This window comes from Gadus macrocephalus, chromosome 8 (genome assembly GCF_031168955.1).
Source record: "Gadus macrocephalus chromosome 8, ASM3116895v1".
NCBI lineage: Eukaryota > Metazoa > Chordata > Actinopteri > Gadiformes > Gadidae > Gadus > Gadus macrocephalus.
In genome coordinates this window covers 11,151,338-11,166,756 of record NC_082389.1, presented here as the reverse complement: position 1 = coordinate 11,166,756, position 15,419 = coordinate 11,151,338, and the positions used below count along the sequence as shown (strand labels likewise).

The following is a 15,419-nucleotide window of genomic DNA, read 5'->3' as shown; positions in this document are numbered from 1 at the left end:
TAAAAAGAGATGGGGTGTTTTCGTGAAACAATAAGACTGTGCTAGATATGTAGTACTTCAATTGCGCCGTCTGGTAAGGAGTAGGTTTAGGTTGAGGAGGGGAGGGCAACTTGGCAAGGGGAACAACATAACGGTTCCCTTCATCTGGGTCAGGCTCTTGTTTGTTATTGTGGCTACACAGCGCCCTCCAATGGAAAAAAAAGAAACTACGAGTGCCATTTTACAGTTTATTCGGTGGATCCCTCAATGATCAGAACTCAAATAATTGTAACATCAGCATAATACGTTTCCCGAAATCGCACCGATCGAAAAGACACTGGTACTAACAAACGCAATTGGTAACATGATTCCTAAACAAATGCACGTAAATATCCACATTTGGACATGAATGACCATCGGAATATTAATTTCGTGCAAAATATAAGCATACAGCAATAGGTAATACATTTATACTTTTCCCTTTTAAGTAACTATTTGGTCAGCTGGGTTGCTTTTCAACATGATACATCAAATGTTTTTTGCGGTGTGCAAATAAGTTTGGCGTCAACTATGTGCCAATTCATGAAGCATGAGGCTGTAATGCCATTGCAATGCGTTATGAAAGAACTAAGAGGGGTCATGGGAACCCAGTTAGTTACCCTCCGTGGCTTGTATCTCATGTGACATGAGCGAGTACGACTGACGCATTTGGTTCTGGTGGCTGTTGTTCGCTCCGTTTACACTGTAACTGCTATATACAAGTGTTTATATAGCAGTCAAATATGGAGACGATACATTCTTGGTCAATCTTAAACATTGGGCAAATAATATTCTACAGAGGAATAATCATAAAAAAAAAATGCCGTCACCCCATTTTCCCTGTATGACAATTTAGGGAGACGAAAATAAATGAGTGTATGAAGTGTACAAATGTTAGATTTGAGTCTTGTGTGGCCCCACCCTGTCCCTGGGAAGTGGTATTTAACCACTGATGCCCCGTGGTCGCCTGGACTTCCTGCCTCTCCTTCTTCTGCAGCTCAAGCAGGGCCATCAACAGGAAGTGATGCAGTACACTAAGGCACTCGAAATCGGCAGATGTGCCGTCGTTCCACTTTGTATGTACTGAGGTACCAATCTGGGTGTTTTCCAACAAAACAAGGGGTTGCTGGGGCTTAAGGGAGGGAGTGCCGGATCATCGAGGTACGCCAGAAACGTAACGCGGTGGGTTGGAAGGAGGGAGAGGGGGTTCGGCTGGGAGAAACTGCATGTATGTGCAAGCGTGTGACTGACGGGTTACAAGCGCAGTCAACATCCAAGACATATGAAGCCTTGTCTATGTTGGATGGCACATCAATCTTCCCACCTCTTTCCCCCAGCCCTATTCAATGGCTCCATGCTGGATCTATCCCGGCTTTCCTGCGCTGGGACTTCCTGCCATGGTCCCCACGGTTTCTCTCTCTCGCTTGTCATTCACTTCTCCTCGTTTCAGCCTTCATCGTCAAACGTCAATCTTCTTTAGCTGCTCGTAGGTGAGGAAGAACTGGACATGGGAAGTCAAGGAATACACAGGTTTCCCCAACAGAAGAATGGGATGCAACAGTAGGGCCGGGAGATTTGGCCTTAAAATGTAATGTCAGCTCTTTTCAAACCAAACCAGATTATCGATTTTACTTGATTCTATTCTGTAAGGGGAAAAAATAATGTTTATTTGAAGATTAACAATATATATATATAAAAAAAAAAAAAGAGAAAGAATATAATTCTGAGGGAAAGATGGTCCCCTTAATGCCACACTGTGCCTCGGCTTTCAGGTGAGTGGGCTGCAGAGCAATGGCCAAATGCCATGTTCAGCTTGTTCATAATGCTATAATCGGGATTTGAATTCACAACCTAAGGATCACCGGTACAAGGCATTATCCCATTGAGCCACTGACATTCCTGAAGTGCATGAAGCCCCATTCACATCGGGAAAATTTCTATAGATAAGCACACAACATTCAGAAAACTCCAAGCACACATTACACAAGAGAATTAAGGGCTCTCTTAAAAGAATACAGATCTGAAAATGTGCACCGTCAATGGTATCCACCTTATGAAAGTCGTATAGTAGTTATACAATAACAAAGTGGTCATAAGGTGGTGGTAAAGGAATACACCCGTCATGTGATCCAAGATGGCGGCACGCGTCAATGCAGCGGCTTCTCTAGGGCTCTGTGAGAATCTTGGATATTGTAACGCCAAACTTTTAGCGCTTTAGAAGGTAGCAGCTTCACTTTCACTTGCACCAAAACTAAAATCTGAACTTGGGAGACTGCAAATGCTAAGGACAACGGCGTGGAAGTACGGGTCGCGCGGCTTCAGAGGCAAAAGGAAGCAGCGTGCGAGGAGGCAGAAGCGGGAGGGCTGGACTGATAGCCAAGGTGAAAGCAAATGCCCTGAGGCGTTGTATGTGGTTGCAGGGGATTTCAATCATGCGTGTCTGAGGGATACACTCCCAACATTCCAACAGCATGTCAACATCGCCACCCAAGGCAACAATACACTGGACAAAGTGTATACCAACAGACGTGGGACGTACCGGGCTTTCCCCCACCCCCATTTTGGCTCTTCAGATCACATCTCAGTCATGCTTGTTCATGCATACTGCCCTGAGAAAGACATCCCGGTGTGGCCGAGTTGAGCGGTCTCTATGCTCCAGGACTGTTTTGTAAGCACAGACTGGCAGATGTTTAAAGAAGCCGCAACGGTGGATGATGTTGTGAACCTGGACTAATATACTACATCAGTCCTGGCACACATTAATAAGTGTGTGGATGACGTCACCATCAGGAAAACCATCAGGATTATCCCTAACCAAAAACCCTTTGCTGAATGCCGAGGTGCGATCGCTTCTGAGAGCACGAGAGGCTGCGTTCAGGTCCGGGGACTCAGACGCACTCGGGGACGCACGGCGAGGCCTGACAACAGGCATAAAGACAGCAAAGGCATTTCATCTCTAATGACCCCGTAGCATGTGGAAGGGCATTAAGTGTGTTACCAATTACAGCAAGAAGAACGCACAACGCCCCACCGACCCCTCCTTGCCTGATGCTCTGAGCCACCTTTATGCCCGTTTCGAGGCCTCCAATAACTCCCCTACCAAGCTTTCATCCTCGCCAGGGGACTACACACCGAGTATCAGAGAGGGAGGTTGCAAAATAAATCCACGCAAAGCAGCTGGACCTGAAGGTATCCAGGTCGTGTCCTAAAGGACTGTGCATGCCAACTCTCAGGGGTCATGTGTGACATCTTTAACACCTCCCTGGCACAGGCCACTGCACCGATATGTCTTAAGACATCCACCATCATTACGGTACCAAAAGCCCAGACGGTCACCTGTCTCAATGACACCTGTTGCTCTCCCCCCAATCATCATGAAAACATTGAAGAGGGTGTTAATGTCACAAGAACACCATTAACATCACATCCGACTGTCACCAGTACGCTTACAGGCAGAACCAGTCGACTGCTGATGCAGTTTCAGCCATTATCCACCAAGCCTTCCCACATCTGGAGACTAGCAATTCATATGCGAGACTACTTTTTCTTGATTTTAGTTCTGCTTACAATCATTCCGCAGACACTGATCAACAAGCTGTCAGCACTCGGTTTCTCTCCATCACTCTGCAATTTAATACTGGATTTCCTGACCCACAGACCTCAGTCTGTTAGGATTAATAACCTCCCATCCTCACCCACCATCCTCAACACTGGCAGTCCCCAGGGCTGTGTGCTCAGCCCTCTACTGTACTGCTTACTCACGAATGCAGAGCAGACTACGACAGTAATGTCATAGCTTGCAGATGACACAGCCGTGATAGGACTTATCAGCAATGGGGATGAGACGGCTTACAGGCAGAAAGTGAGGGGACTGGAACTGTGGTGCGGGGAAAACAACCTGATCCTGAACACAAAGAAGACGAAGGAGTTGATTGTGGACTTCCGCAGGAAGGGCCCTATCCCTCCCCTCATCTACATCGACTACACAGCTGTGGAGAGGGTTCACACATTCAAATACCTTGGCCTGCTCCTTACCAACCCGCTCACCTGGCGGGAGAACACCGTGCACACCATCAAGAAGGCCCATCAACGGCTCTACTTCCTAAGGAAGTTGAAGGGCCTTTTAATATGTATTTTTGTATCTTAATATGTCTTTGTTCATATTAGTAGTTTATTTCAAGTTGAACAAATTTTAGGGTTTTAGGTAGCACATGGAGACCGGAGTACTGCATTTCGTTTTTCATGTAAATGTTAAATGACAATTAAAGCATCCTTAAATATAGGAAAAATGAGAGTGTGGACTTTTGGCTTTTCTATGAGATTGTGCGAAAAGTAAACATTTTTAGGGCATAAGAGCGGGGCCATAATGATGCATCTGATTCTAGAGATTAATATGATGAAAGAATTTTGAGTCCAGGCCAATCTGGAGAGGAGAATAACCCTAACTCTAAAAACTCACTTTTGTTTTGATATTTAAGCTTACTTTATTTATTTTTTTCGATTACGACTAAATATCGATTTATCGCCCAGCCCTAATATAAAATGCTCTATCCTGTTCCAAATGCTTCCTGTGCCCGTAAGCGGGTTCCACCCTGGCCTTGCTAGGCAACGATCTTCGTATTTCAGGCCCGTCCACTCCCGGGTTTCATTACCTCATAGCTTTAGTCAAACTTGGTACCTTATTAAAAACGGATTTACACCTTTGGCCCTGAAATCTCTCAGGGCCCGTTCTCCCTCTAACCCTGCATCTTTTCCTTAAACCCGTCTTGGGCCTCTGTTGTGTTTTGTTCTTGCCAAGGATCAGGAGGTAATGAGGAAGGAGAAGTCTAGGGGTTCACAGCGTTACATAATGGAGTTGGCTAGCATTTCATAAACTAAGTCTCAAACAAACTGAGCGTTGCTTGACATGCCAAAGTTATAAAGCAAAACTCAACTACATCAACCACCTCCCCAGTAGGTAAACAGACTGACACCAGTGTGAATACGCGGCGTGACATGCGTTCATGACGTGGTAAAAAGAAGGATACAATGATATTCCACGGACCCAGACGCAGCCAGTTGGGGAAGAACCCTTTGTAAAGAGCCATGAAGCCCTCCGAACGCCAGGTCTAAAGATCGAGAGAGGGAGAGAGAGACAACCTCGATCAATCACAGCGAAGTCATCAAACTGGACTTCTCAAAATGTACAGACCAAAAAGCTCTTAACCAGTTTGTACTTCTGACAAATCGTTCTGCACGCATGCTAGTGTGATGGCATTCTAACAAGCAGTCCAGGAGGACTACTGAATACACCGTCTCCAAAGTAAACATAAAATACATTTTCTGAAAACAGAAGTGGCAAATAACCAGGGTTTTCCTTGATGTATCCTGGCTGGCCACACGTCATGCATGGCTGGTTTTGCGTCGAGGGTTCCCTATAAACCTGCCTGCAGCAGACAGTCCAGGGGTCCCCATAGACCTACCTGTAGCAGACAGTCCACGGTGCCCTGGTACACGGCTCCTCCCCGCTGGTTCATCATGCGGGTCCGGACCACATCCACCGGGTTGGAGGTCAGGGCCCCGGCCAAACCGCACACAAAGCTGGACCTGGGGGCAGCAGAGGGAGGCAAGCCAGGTTCAGGTCAAGCCAATTACCCAGCGCCTCGATTTCTCGGCACTCCCAAAATAGTGTTTTAACAGAGAGGGAGGCGTTGGCACCAGCGTATTGATTTGGTCTGTTGGTTTTTATGTGTCTGGCCATCTTTACATGCATGTCTCATCTAAATCAAGTTAACACAGCAACTGTAGAAACATTATTAGGAATTCAAAGGGTGATAAACGGTTTTATACAGGCACAGTCTCACAGTACGAAAACAGTCTCAAACTAACTAATCAAACAAATATAACAATCTCTATCAAGGTCTGTTTCTTTAGCCTTTTTATTTTAGGCTTAGATTATTTTTTAGGCTACAACACGATGACCACTAATTATGTTCCCCTGATCTCTGACCCATATATGACCTAATATGGATGGTGGGACATGAGTCACATTTAGCAAACAATAATTGCCTACAGGCATTTGATAGGCTGTGAGATACCGTCATTCAGACATTTGTGTTTTGAGGGTGAGAGAAATTAAAAAGGAGCCCAGTTGCTCAATCTGCTGTTGAATTGATATAGGTACAATAAAAAATAGAATACGGTAACGGAAGTAAAAATGGCGTACTTCTGAAAACCCATCGCCTCAGGTTTTCAGAACTACTTCCATTCCTTGAAAAGCCCAAGGCGTTGAGCATGCAGAAATTTGAGCTGATGGCTCAAAGAAAAGTCTCTTGCTCCCTCTCGCTCTCTTCTCATTTGGTTCTTGAGTGACGGTGTATAGACAGTTGCTCAACTTCTATACATTCTTGCCATGGGTTTGATATGAACCTGTTGGGCCGTAGCCTATACAGTTTAACCAATTCAGACCGGCTGCAGACTTGGTCTGAAAGCGGTAATTAATCCTTTTATTGTCTTACTGACCTCCTTGGCAAACTTCATTGACTCTCATTCCGTGTGTCAGGACATAACACCCATGTCCCATAGCTCTGAGATTTGAACCATGATGACAATTGAAACACAGTTAAAGCAGGTCAAGTTTAACTATAATTGGAAACATGTGCAGGATCAGTGGTTAGTACATTCCTTTCTCCTAGCACGTTGAAGCATGCACAGAGGTCATGTCATTGCTGCATGCTAACAAAGTTCCTTAGAATTTTGAACGACACAAGTCATATTCACCCCATGCCAACACCAACAAATTAACCTTTGAACAGTGTATCAATGTTCTATTAGAACTGTATAATTTATAGATTTATATTCATGCCCCAGGCTGAATATTTTCTTAGTGGACTCTTAGTCGTCAGTTCAATCAAATAGTCCACTAATCGTCAAACTTGTAATGTAATTATTGCAATATATTTTTGAGGGCATTAGAAAATAGATTGAGTTCCAGGTCTGAGAAAGAGTTATAAAATAGATACTTCATCATTGTGCTACATACCAAACTGGGACAAAGTGCCATTGAAATAGTTTTTACGAGCACACACAAAAATCAGCAAAGCGGTGAAGGTCTTTGAACAACCAGGAAGGCGATACTGACCATTTTGTAAACTGCATTCATACATCGTATAGTTGTTCACAAATGTATTAAAAGCAGCAATTGCTTAAGTTTAGAGCTTTATGGCTGGTGGTTTTTAAAGTGAGGGAGGAAGGACTGTGCGCTTGGTTGCCATTGGCCTGCTTGCACTGTTGGTGTATGGTGGAATAAGAATGTGAGACTCAAGTTGTTTCAGGGTGTTTTGGTGAACTACAAAAGAGTAGGGAGGGATAGTTATGTGAATAAAATTGATACAAAGCCACCAGTGGCATCACTGTCATTTGAAAGCTGGTGGGCAGCATGTCTTTGAAATGTACTACAAGGGCAGAAGGAAAGGATGCAAAGCCCATACGTCAAATCAGGCCTACTCTTGATTTGTAAAAGTTGATAAAAAAATCTGGCCCTATTTATGCCCTCAATGAATAAAGTTATTGGTTGTAATTTAGCTATGTTTATTTTCAGTTACAATTGTTTTAAGAAAAGACTCAAGACCAAAAGTGATGCCATTTAAAATGCATCATGCTCTGAATCATTCACCCTATCCACAATATCAAACAAAACTAGTAAAAGAACGAGAACATTATTTCAAACAACCTGATCTAGAGGCATGGTCCCTAACAAGGAAAGTCGCATAGCAGCACCAACGTGAACTTGACACTTCGTGGCGTTTGGTTGCCCCATCAAGATCTTCCACATCAGTGAAACCATGAACAGCCCACATTGGAGATTTGCCATTATTCATTAGCAAACAGGGCCAGCAATACAGTCGAATGCTAGTAATGCTACCAGTAAGCCATGAGTACCTAGCAAGGCAGAGTGGGTTTGTTATCAACAGCGTTGCCAGATTGGGCAGATTTCCCGCCCAATGATATTTTCCTCCTCTCTTCCATTGAAACCCATGTTATTCACCGGCCGCCAGTACTTTCGGAGAAATGAATGGGAGTCAACGGAGGCTGAGGGAGGACCTTCCTCCCTGAAGTAATTGTCAATAGGCGATAGGGGGTGCTAATGTCCCTTTACCCAGGGAAACAAACATTATATATTCAAAGGCATTAAAGTAGTCATATTTAAGGGCATTAATTCATTGCAGTAGTCTGGGCAATCTGCATTTTTTATTCTCAACAATGTTAAGGAGGCTCTTCCTCCCACTCCTCAATGGAGAAGCCTCCACTGGTCATAACAAATAAATGCTACGAGTTAAATCAGGGCTTGTTGCGACCACCTCTGTTTTGTTTTATTTGTATAATTTTTCTATTTGAGCGACTAAGGGACTACAGACAACATGGTTCGACTATTAAGCAGCCACCTTTATGATCATATTTTGTGCACATGAAGTAAATAAATTGTGTCTCTCAGGCCCGTCACTTACAGGAAGTGTGTGTAGACCGTGTCGCCCATGTGACCCGACCGGATGAGGTGCTTCTTGGTAAGGTCATAGACGGGCAGCTCCACCCCGACCACGATGGCCGCCCTCTGCGCCGTGAGAGACACGCCCTGATGGACAGACAGACACAAGGCAGCTTTACCGGGACGATCACAAGTGATTGGTGGATGAGTGAAAGGGAATGGTTGGGGAGATTAAGGCCCAATCCCATTTCTACCCCCTACCCCTTACCCCTTCCCCCTTCAAAACAATGGGGAGGGGTAAGGGGAAGGGGTAGAAATGGGATTGGGCCTAAAGGTCCTCAAAAGGTACCTTCCACAGTCCTCTGGTTCCCTCCTGCTGGTAGATGTTGATGAAGTTCCCCATCATGCTGCCCTGGATAACGCTACCCTGGGCCTGCATGCGGATCTGGGGGACACACACAGGAAAGGTTGGAGGCAAGAGGAGACTGCATATCAACACACACCTTTACAGGGTTCACGTCATTGGCTAGGGGTGGAAAGGAGAGAAAGGTCACACACACACACACACACACACACACACACACACACACACACACACACACACACACACACACACACACACACACACACACACACACACACACACACACACACACACACACACACACACACACTATGCGGGGTTCTCAAGAACCTGGCCTATAAATAAAGTCTGTTGTGCCTTGTTAGGCATTGCATTAACCTTCTCCCCGCTCGGCCATGCAATCCAACCAGAAAAACCGCATGGCTTTGGGTCAAACACAAAGTAACAGACCCTCTCCAATCCCCCCTACACCTCCTTCCTCCAAATCAGGACTCCTGACTAAAAACAACCGCTGTAGACCCTTAACGTGAAGCCACTTCACAGTGCTTGTTTGAGTACTGAGGGTGGTTACAGTGTTTTTACCTGTGCAATACATTTGAGTTATAACACTATAAGTCCCTGCACATGTTAGGTTTACTGCTACCGGCTGCTGCTTTAACAACTGTAGCTTGGTGTTAGGTTTCACTGCACCGTTCCAGGAACCAAGTCTTGTGCGACACATGACACACTGGGAATCATACACTTCCTTCAGGCTAGAGTTATCTTTATGTCAATCGCCCTGTGTGGGTTTGTACCTGCAGAAGGTAATTCAAAAAAACTGATGCCGTCAATCATTTGTTCAGTGAGTGAGTGAGTGAGTGAGAGTGAGTCTACCTTCAGCACATCGGTTGGGTTTGCGATGGACGAGGAGATGACCCCAGACATAACGCCACAGCCTACGTTAATCAGCAACGTCTCGTCTGAAACAAACGAGGAAACTCATCATCTCAATTATGTCTAGTGCCTTATTGGCAAATGCAACGTTTGGACTGTATGTTGACGTCTTTTGGTTTGAGATTGTAAATGTAAATTGACTGTCAAACGTTGGATGTATTCACCTCTAATAGACATTACAGGCAGAATACATATTATGTACAGTTCCACTGCATACATGATGATGCACTGCCACAGCTTAATGTTGTAATTTTGCTATGGGGCTGAACACACAGAAGCTAATTTATGCAAATATTAAGTTAACTGGTGAAATTAGGTCAACCATCATCCCCCCTGAGACACATCAGGCCCACGATTGTCTAGAGAATCTAGGTCACCAATAACATGGTTACATTCAATAAGTGGATACTGAATACTGAGTTCATGCATGTCTCTAGACGGTGGGTGTCGGGCGGCTGTGTTATTACCCTCTGGGTTGTCCACGAGAAGACGCTTGAGGCTCTGGTAGGTGCCGATCTTTATTGTTCCATAGGATGCCTGGCGCAGCATCGCCGGGGCTAGGCTGTATGTAGAGAGGGGCCATGGATAATCTTTATTCTGCACAGAAACAAATACTCAGATGATCGTAGCAATAAAACATTAAAAAAAGAGAGAGGAACTCACCCCGAATACAGTGTTCTGACTCCCTCCTCTCTGCAAATTTTCACCATTGCATGGAGCATTCCTCTGTAGCGAATTTCTCGGTATTTGATGTCTCCCACTTGGCCTTGTACTTGTAACCGCGTCTTGGTCAAATCGATTGGGAAAGTCCCTGCAACAAGAGGTGAACCGTACGTTAATCAAAGAGTCATGTGCAATTAGCAAGCGGTGGAATAATCCACGCGGGGCCCACTAGCTACCGTACGAGACAGTCGACAACTTACCGCATTCTGCCGTGACAGAGGCTAGACCGCCGAAAACAAACGGCTTCCAGTTTGAGTTTGACATGTTCCCCTGTAACTGTGATTATTTTTACCAGAGTATTTAGCTCCAAGTTTAATCGTATAATCCGCCTTCTGTCTGCTCCTTGCTGGGGGCGTGCAACCGCGTCCTTTACTACTCAACCGGTTTCCCAACCCCGCCGCTGCATTTTTGTTCCTGGTTCCCGGTCTGCCCTGTGTGGAGAATCAGGCCGTGGCCACGCCCTCCACCACGCTAGTCCCGCCCACACACAGTTGCTAGGCAACCGCTCTACGCGAATGAGAGGCGTTGCTGTGGTGAGGGAACTCGATGAATGCCAACTCGTTCACCTCACCTCCCCTATTATAAAGGAATATAAAAAAAAAACTGAACTACGGGGGCTATTTATGTAGCCTACGAAATATCCAGCCATTCAGATTTAATCAGATAGCCTACTTCAGATAAATAATGGAATATGTCTCACATCTACAAGTAATGTAGATGTGAGCATATTCACATCTACAATTAATGTAGATTCCATTATTTAGGTGCGTAAAGCCTTCCAGGAGCGTGGGTCGAAATTGGTGGGAGGTTGGTTTGTACCGATGTTACTTTCTGGGACTGGGTATCGAGAACGGGTATAAGGAGTCAGGGAGATATGTTTTAAGTAGGCTAACAGTAACCATTTACACTTCGTATTATACATGTATGTATATTGGGCGTAGGCAACGACCGCGCCCAGTCTAATACGCTGTGGGAACAAATGTAGGCCTACATGTTAATTCATCTGATGAGGCGGTCGTCAATTCACTTTAAATATTCCATTGTAAACAGTGTTTGGGGCGTTTCAATGTTATTTTTCTACTCAGCCGAATAGTTTTGAGTGACACACCAAAGACATTATTGGCTTCATAGTTGTGGTCACATAATATCGCCACTGGGGGTCAGTAGAGGATTTGTTAAACTTCGAGAGGTGGCTTACCCTCGTGTACGTTGCACTTCTGAAATCATTGATGCCGTGAAGACAAAATGGATGGGTCACATGCATTATCCCACGGGACTTACTTAACTGTTGTAGAAGTGCCCGTTAAAGACTGAGGCTCAGCAATGAACGGACTGTGTTGCTGCCTCGACTTTCAGCCTTCTTAGGTCTGAACCAAAGGTCTCAACCCATTGTCCACCTGTTTCATATTAACCTGGTTTACCTTGACCTCAGGGGAGGGTCGAAAATAGATGTATTTCCCTTTGTGCTAAAGAATGTCTACTTTGAAAACACGATAGTAACATCTTTTCATATTTAATACATTTGTAGCATTAAAGTGGTCTTCATTGGGACTTGTTTTTTGAAAGAAGCCATTTAGGATGTCAACCAGCTTTTCTGTTCGTTTTATTATCGTATGAAGTATGAAGCCATTTATTAACATTCATTGGTGTGTCTAACGTAGGCCTAACGGAGTGGCCTATTAATTTGTACTAAAATAAGCATTTATGTGAACTACATCATCAAACTTAAACTAAATAGCAAATTAGAATTAAACATTCCTGAATTAATAAAGATTACAGCTCGTATTTCCTAGAGGAGTGCTCTGCCTCTACCACGGCTCTCACCCACAGAGAAGCATTAGCCGTGTACTATGAGTTATGCCGTGTCTTGAAACCAGAGGAGTTTATGGAGTGAGTTATAAAGGGACACACGCTGTGTAACTTCTCTGTATATAAACCCCGTCCCTACGGTCGCAGTGTACAGACAGCGCTGCCGCCCCACGGCGACGCCTCTTCCAAATGGAGACTCCAGCAGGGCAACAGAATATATCTGTCCCCCCGCAAATAGCTCCTTTTGATGTTATCTGCTCCCTATTCGTCCTTTCTGGATCCCGTTCCTTGCTCTTTCTCCGGAAGCCCGGGGGTGTCGGCCTGGGCGAGGGACATTCATCTTGAGCATATTTATTATGATCATATGCTAGTTGTGTTGTTTGATTAATGGCTCGGCTGTGGGTCACTCACCACGGTATTGCCATCAGTATATTATTAACGACTCGCGCATGGGGAGAACGGTGTGCGCACACACACACACACACACACACACACACACACACACACACACACACACACACACACACACACACACACACACATTCACGCATATACACACAAACACACACACATACACACACATACACAAACCCACACACACACAGACCTATACACACGAACACAAATACACACAAACACACATACATGCACACAAACATACATACAAACTCATACATAGACAAATACACACAACCACACACATGCACACAGACGCATAAGCACACAGACGCATAAACACACACACAAATACACACAAACCCAAATACACACATACACACACAAACATACATGCAAACCCATACATAGACAAATACACACAAACACACACATGCACACAAACATACATGCAAACCCATACATAGACAAATACACACAAACACACACATGCACACAAACATACATATAAACCCACACACATACACACAAACACACACAAATTCCCACACTCTGCCATACAACGTTCATCGCACAATACATTGCAGACGGAAATAAACAAACCCCAAATATCCCATTTTTATCTGAAACCAATAAAGCCAGGGAGGACACGTGCACGCTCTTAATGTGGTGATTTGTCACCAGGAGCCGTTTCCGCCGTTGGCCCCGGGCGGGGAAAATAAACCTGTGCGTTGGCTCCAAGGCGACCCCTCACCAGCCCGCACAGAAGAGTTAACAGACATCCCTGTCTGTTAACTCTTCTGTGCGGGCGCTATTGTTTGTCTTCTGTAGACACAGCAGACCCTAACCAGAGAAGAAGAAAAGGCCCACATAGAGGGTCAGGCTCTACAGAAGTTGACTGTTTGTCAAAGGTCCCGCACTCTCTTTCTCTCTCTCTCTCTCTCTCTCTCTCTCTCTCTCTCTCTCTCCCTCTCCCCCTCCCTCTCTCTCTCTCTCTCTCTCTCTCTCTCTCCCTCTCCCTCTCTCTCTCTCTCTCTCTCTCTCTCTCTCTCTCTCCCTCTCTCTCTCTCTCTCTCTCTCTCTCTCTCTCTCTCTCTCTCTCTCTCCCTCTCTCTCTCTCTCTCTCTCTCTCTCTCTCTCTCTCTCTCTCTCGTATACTAGTAATGTGACAGTCGTTTCATTGCTATGTCAGCTCTTTGCGGTCCTCATGAAGTCCTAACATGTACCCAGCGTTGTTCTCAGGAGTGATTGTCTCGTTCCGAGACACACGCTTCGTCATGTACACATCGCGGTGGTGTTGTCTTGTTGTTGTCGTCCTCGTCTAAGTGGGTGTGCTTGTTGTTTTATGCCGTTGTGCTTGACGTCTCGAACATGGCTGTTATGTCACATGACCGCTGGGTGGCCCGAGAGCTGGATGTACACAGTGTGTATGTCTTGGGGATAAGGGAGAGTGTCTGTGGCTGTGCCAGCAGGAACGTGGCTCCACATGTGGGTTTGGGAGAGATCCAGGGGGTTGTTTTGATATGTAACACACACTCACACACAGACACACACACACACACGGACACCCAGGGACACACACGGACACACACACACACACACACGGACACACAGACACACACACACACACACACACACACACACACACACACACACACACACGGACACACAGACACACACACACACACACACACACACACACACAAACACACTCTCATTGGATTATGGTCACAACTCCTCAAAAGTCTGATGAACTCTTTGGTTGTGGAAGTAGAGACAGAGACAAAAAGAGAGAGAGCAATACAGGGACGAGAGACGGACAGTGGTGTGAGGCAGCATGAGAAAGGGAATTAGGAGAGAGACAATGACTGAGAAGAAAGATTGAAAGAGTGAGAGCAATACCAAAACTAGATGAGCGAGAGAGGAGAGAGACAAAGAGAGAGAGAGAGAAAGAGAGAGAGAGAGAGAGAGACAGAGATAGAGAAAGAGGGAGAGAGAGAGAGGGAGGGGAGGGCTTGGATTAAGGCACGCTTTGCCTTTTTCATGCTCAGCGATGGAGGGCTTCCCGCCTACACATGTCCTAGATACAACTATAGAGCTGCAGGTCCACCACGCCTCCTCCCTCCATCCTCTCTCCCCCCTCTCCTCTCTCCCCCATCCTCTCTCCCCCCTCCTCTCTCCCCTCTCCTCTCTCCCCCCTCCTCTCTTCCCCTCCTCGCTGCCTCTAATCAAATGAACACTCACTGCTGTCTATTTGAGTGAGAATGAGTCACAGATGAGGCTAATCACTGGGGATAAGCCTCTATCGACCTTTTCACCTGCAGAAGTTATCTTAGTTCCTTCTTGGTCAAAAAAGCTTACCGGGTGGTTGAACTGAATGCAGGATTCTCCGTTCAGGTTCAACCACCCAGCTAGCGTTGAGAACACAGATTGAACCAAGATGGCCGCTAGGGGGGAGTCGCTACGGAACCAGGAGGCAGGCGGGCGGGCCTTCCAAGAGAATAACCCGACTCCATGCCGCAGTTCAGGAGGATGACATCGTTGCCTCTCCCTAATCCTATTAAACACGCCTTGTTTCGCAGTGTGGAGCGATCGTGTGCGTGTTTTACTTTCTTGTACCTTTTTTTTTACCAGTCAATGTTATGTGAACACATCAAATAAAGAAGGGTTGTACATAGTAGTAGGCTACATACTGTTTTTCCTTTTCGCTAT

The 15,419-nt window shown here is 45.5% G+C and overlaps 1 protein-coding gene across 1 annotated transcript; it reads right to left on the bottom strand.

Annotated features, from left to right (window-relative positions):
- Positions 1–219: 219 nt before the first annotated feature.
- LOC132463016 (kidney mitochondrial carrier protein 1-like) lies at positions 220–10,944 on the bottom strand. The gene is made up of 9 exons (XM_060058876.1): positions 10,703–10,944; positions 10,443–10,590; positions 10,247–10,341; positions 9,720–9,805; positions 8,832–8,927; positions 8,505–8,629; positions 5,481–5,604; positions 5,046–5,126; positions 220–1,519 (listed from the first exon to the last, which is right to left on the bottom strand). Exons 1-9 carry the CDS (start codon positions 10,764–10,766, stop codon positions 1,478–1,480), a joined length of 861 nt encoding a protein of 286 aa, XP_059914859.1. The 5' UTR covers positions 10,767–10,944; the 3' UTR covers positions 220–1,477.
- Positions 10,945–15,419: the final 4,475 nt, after the last annotated feature.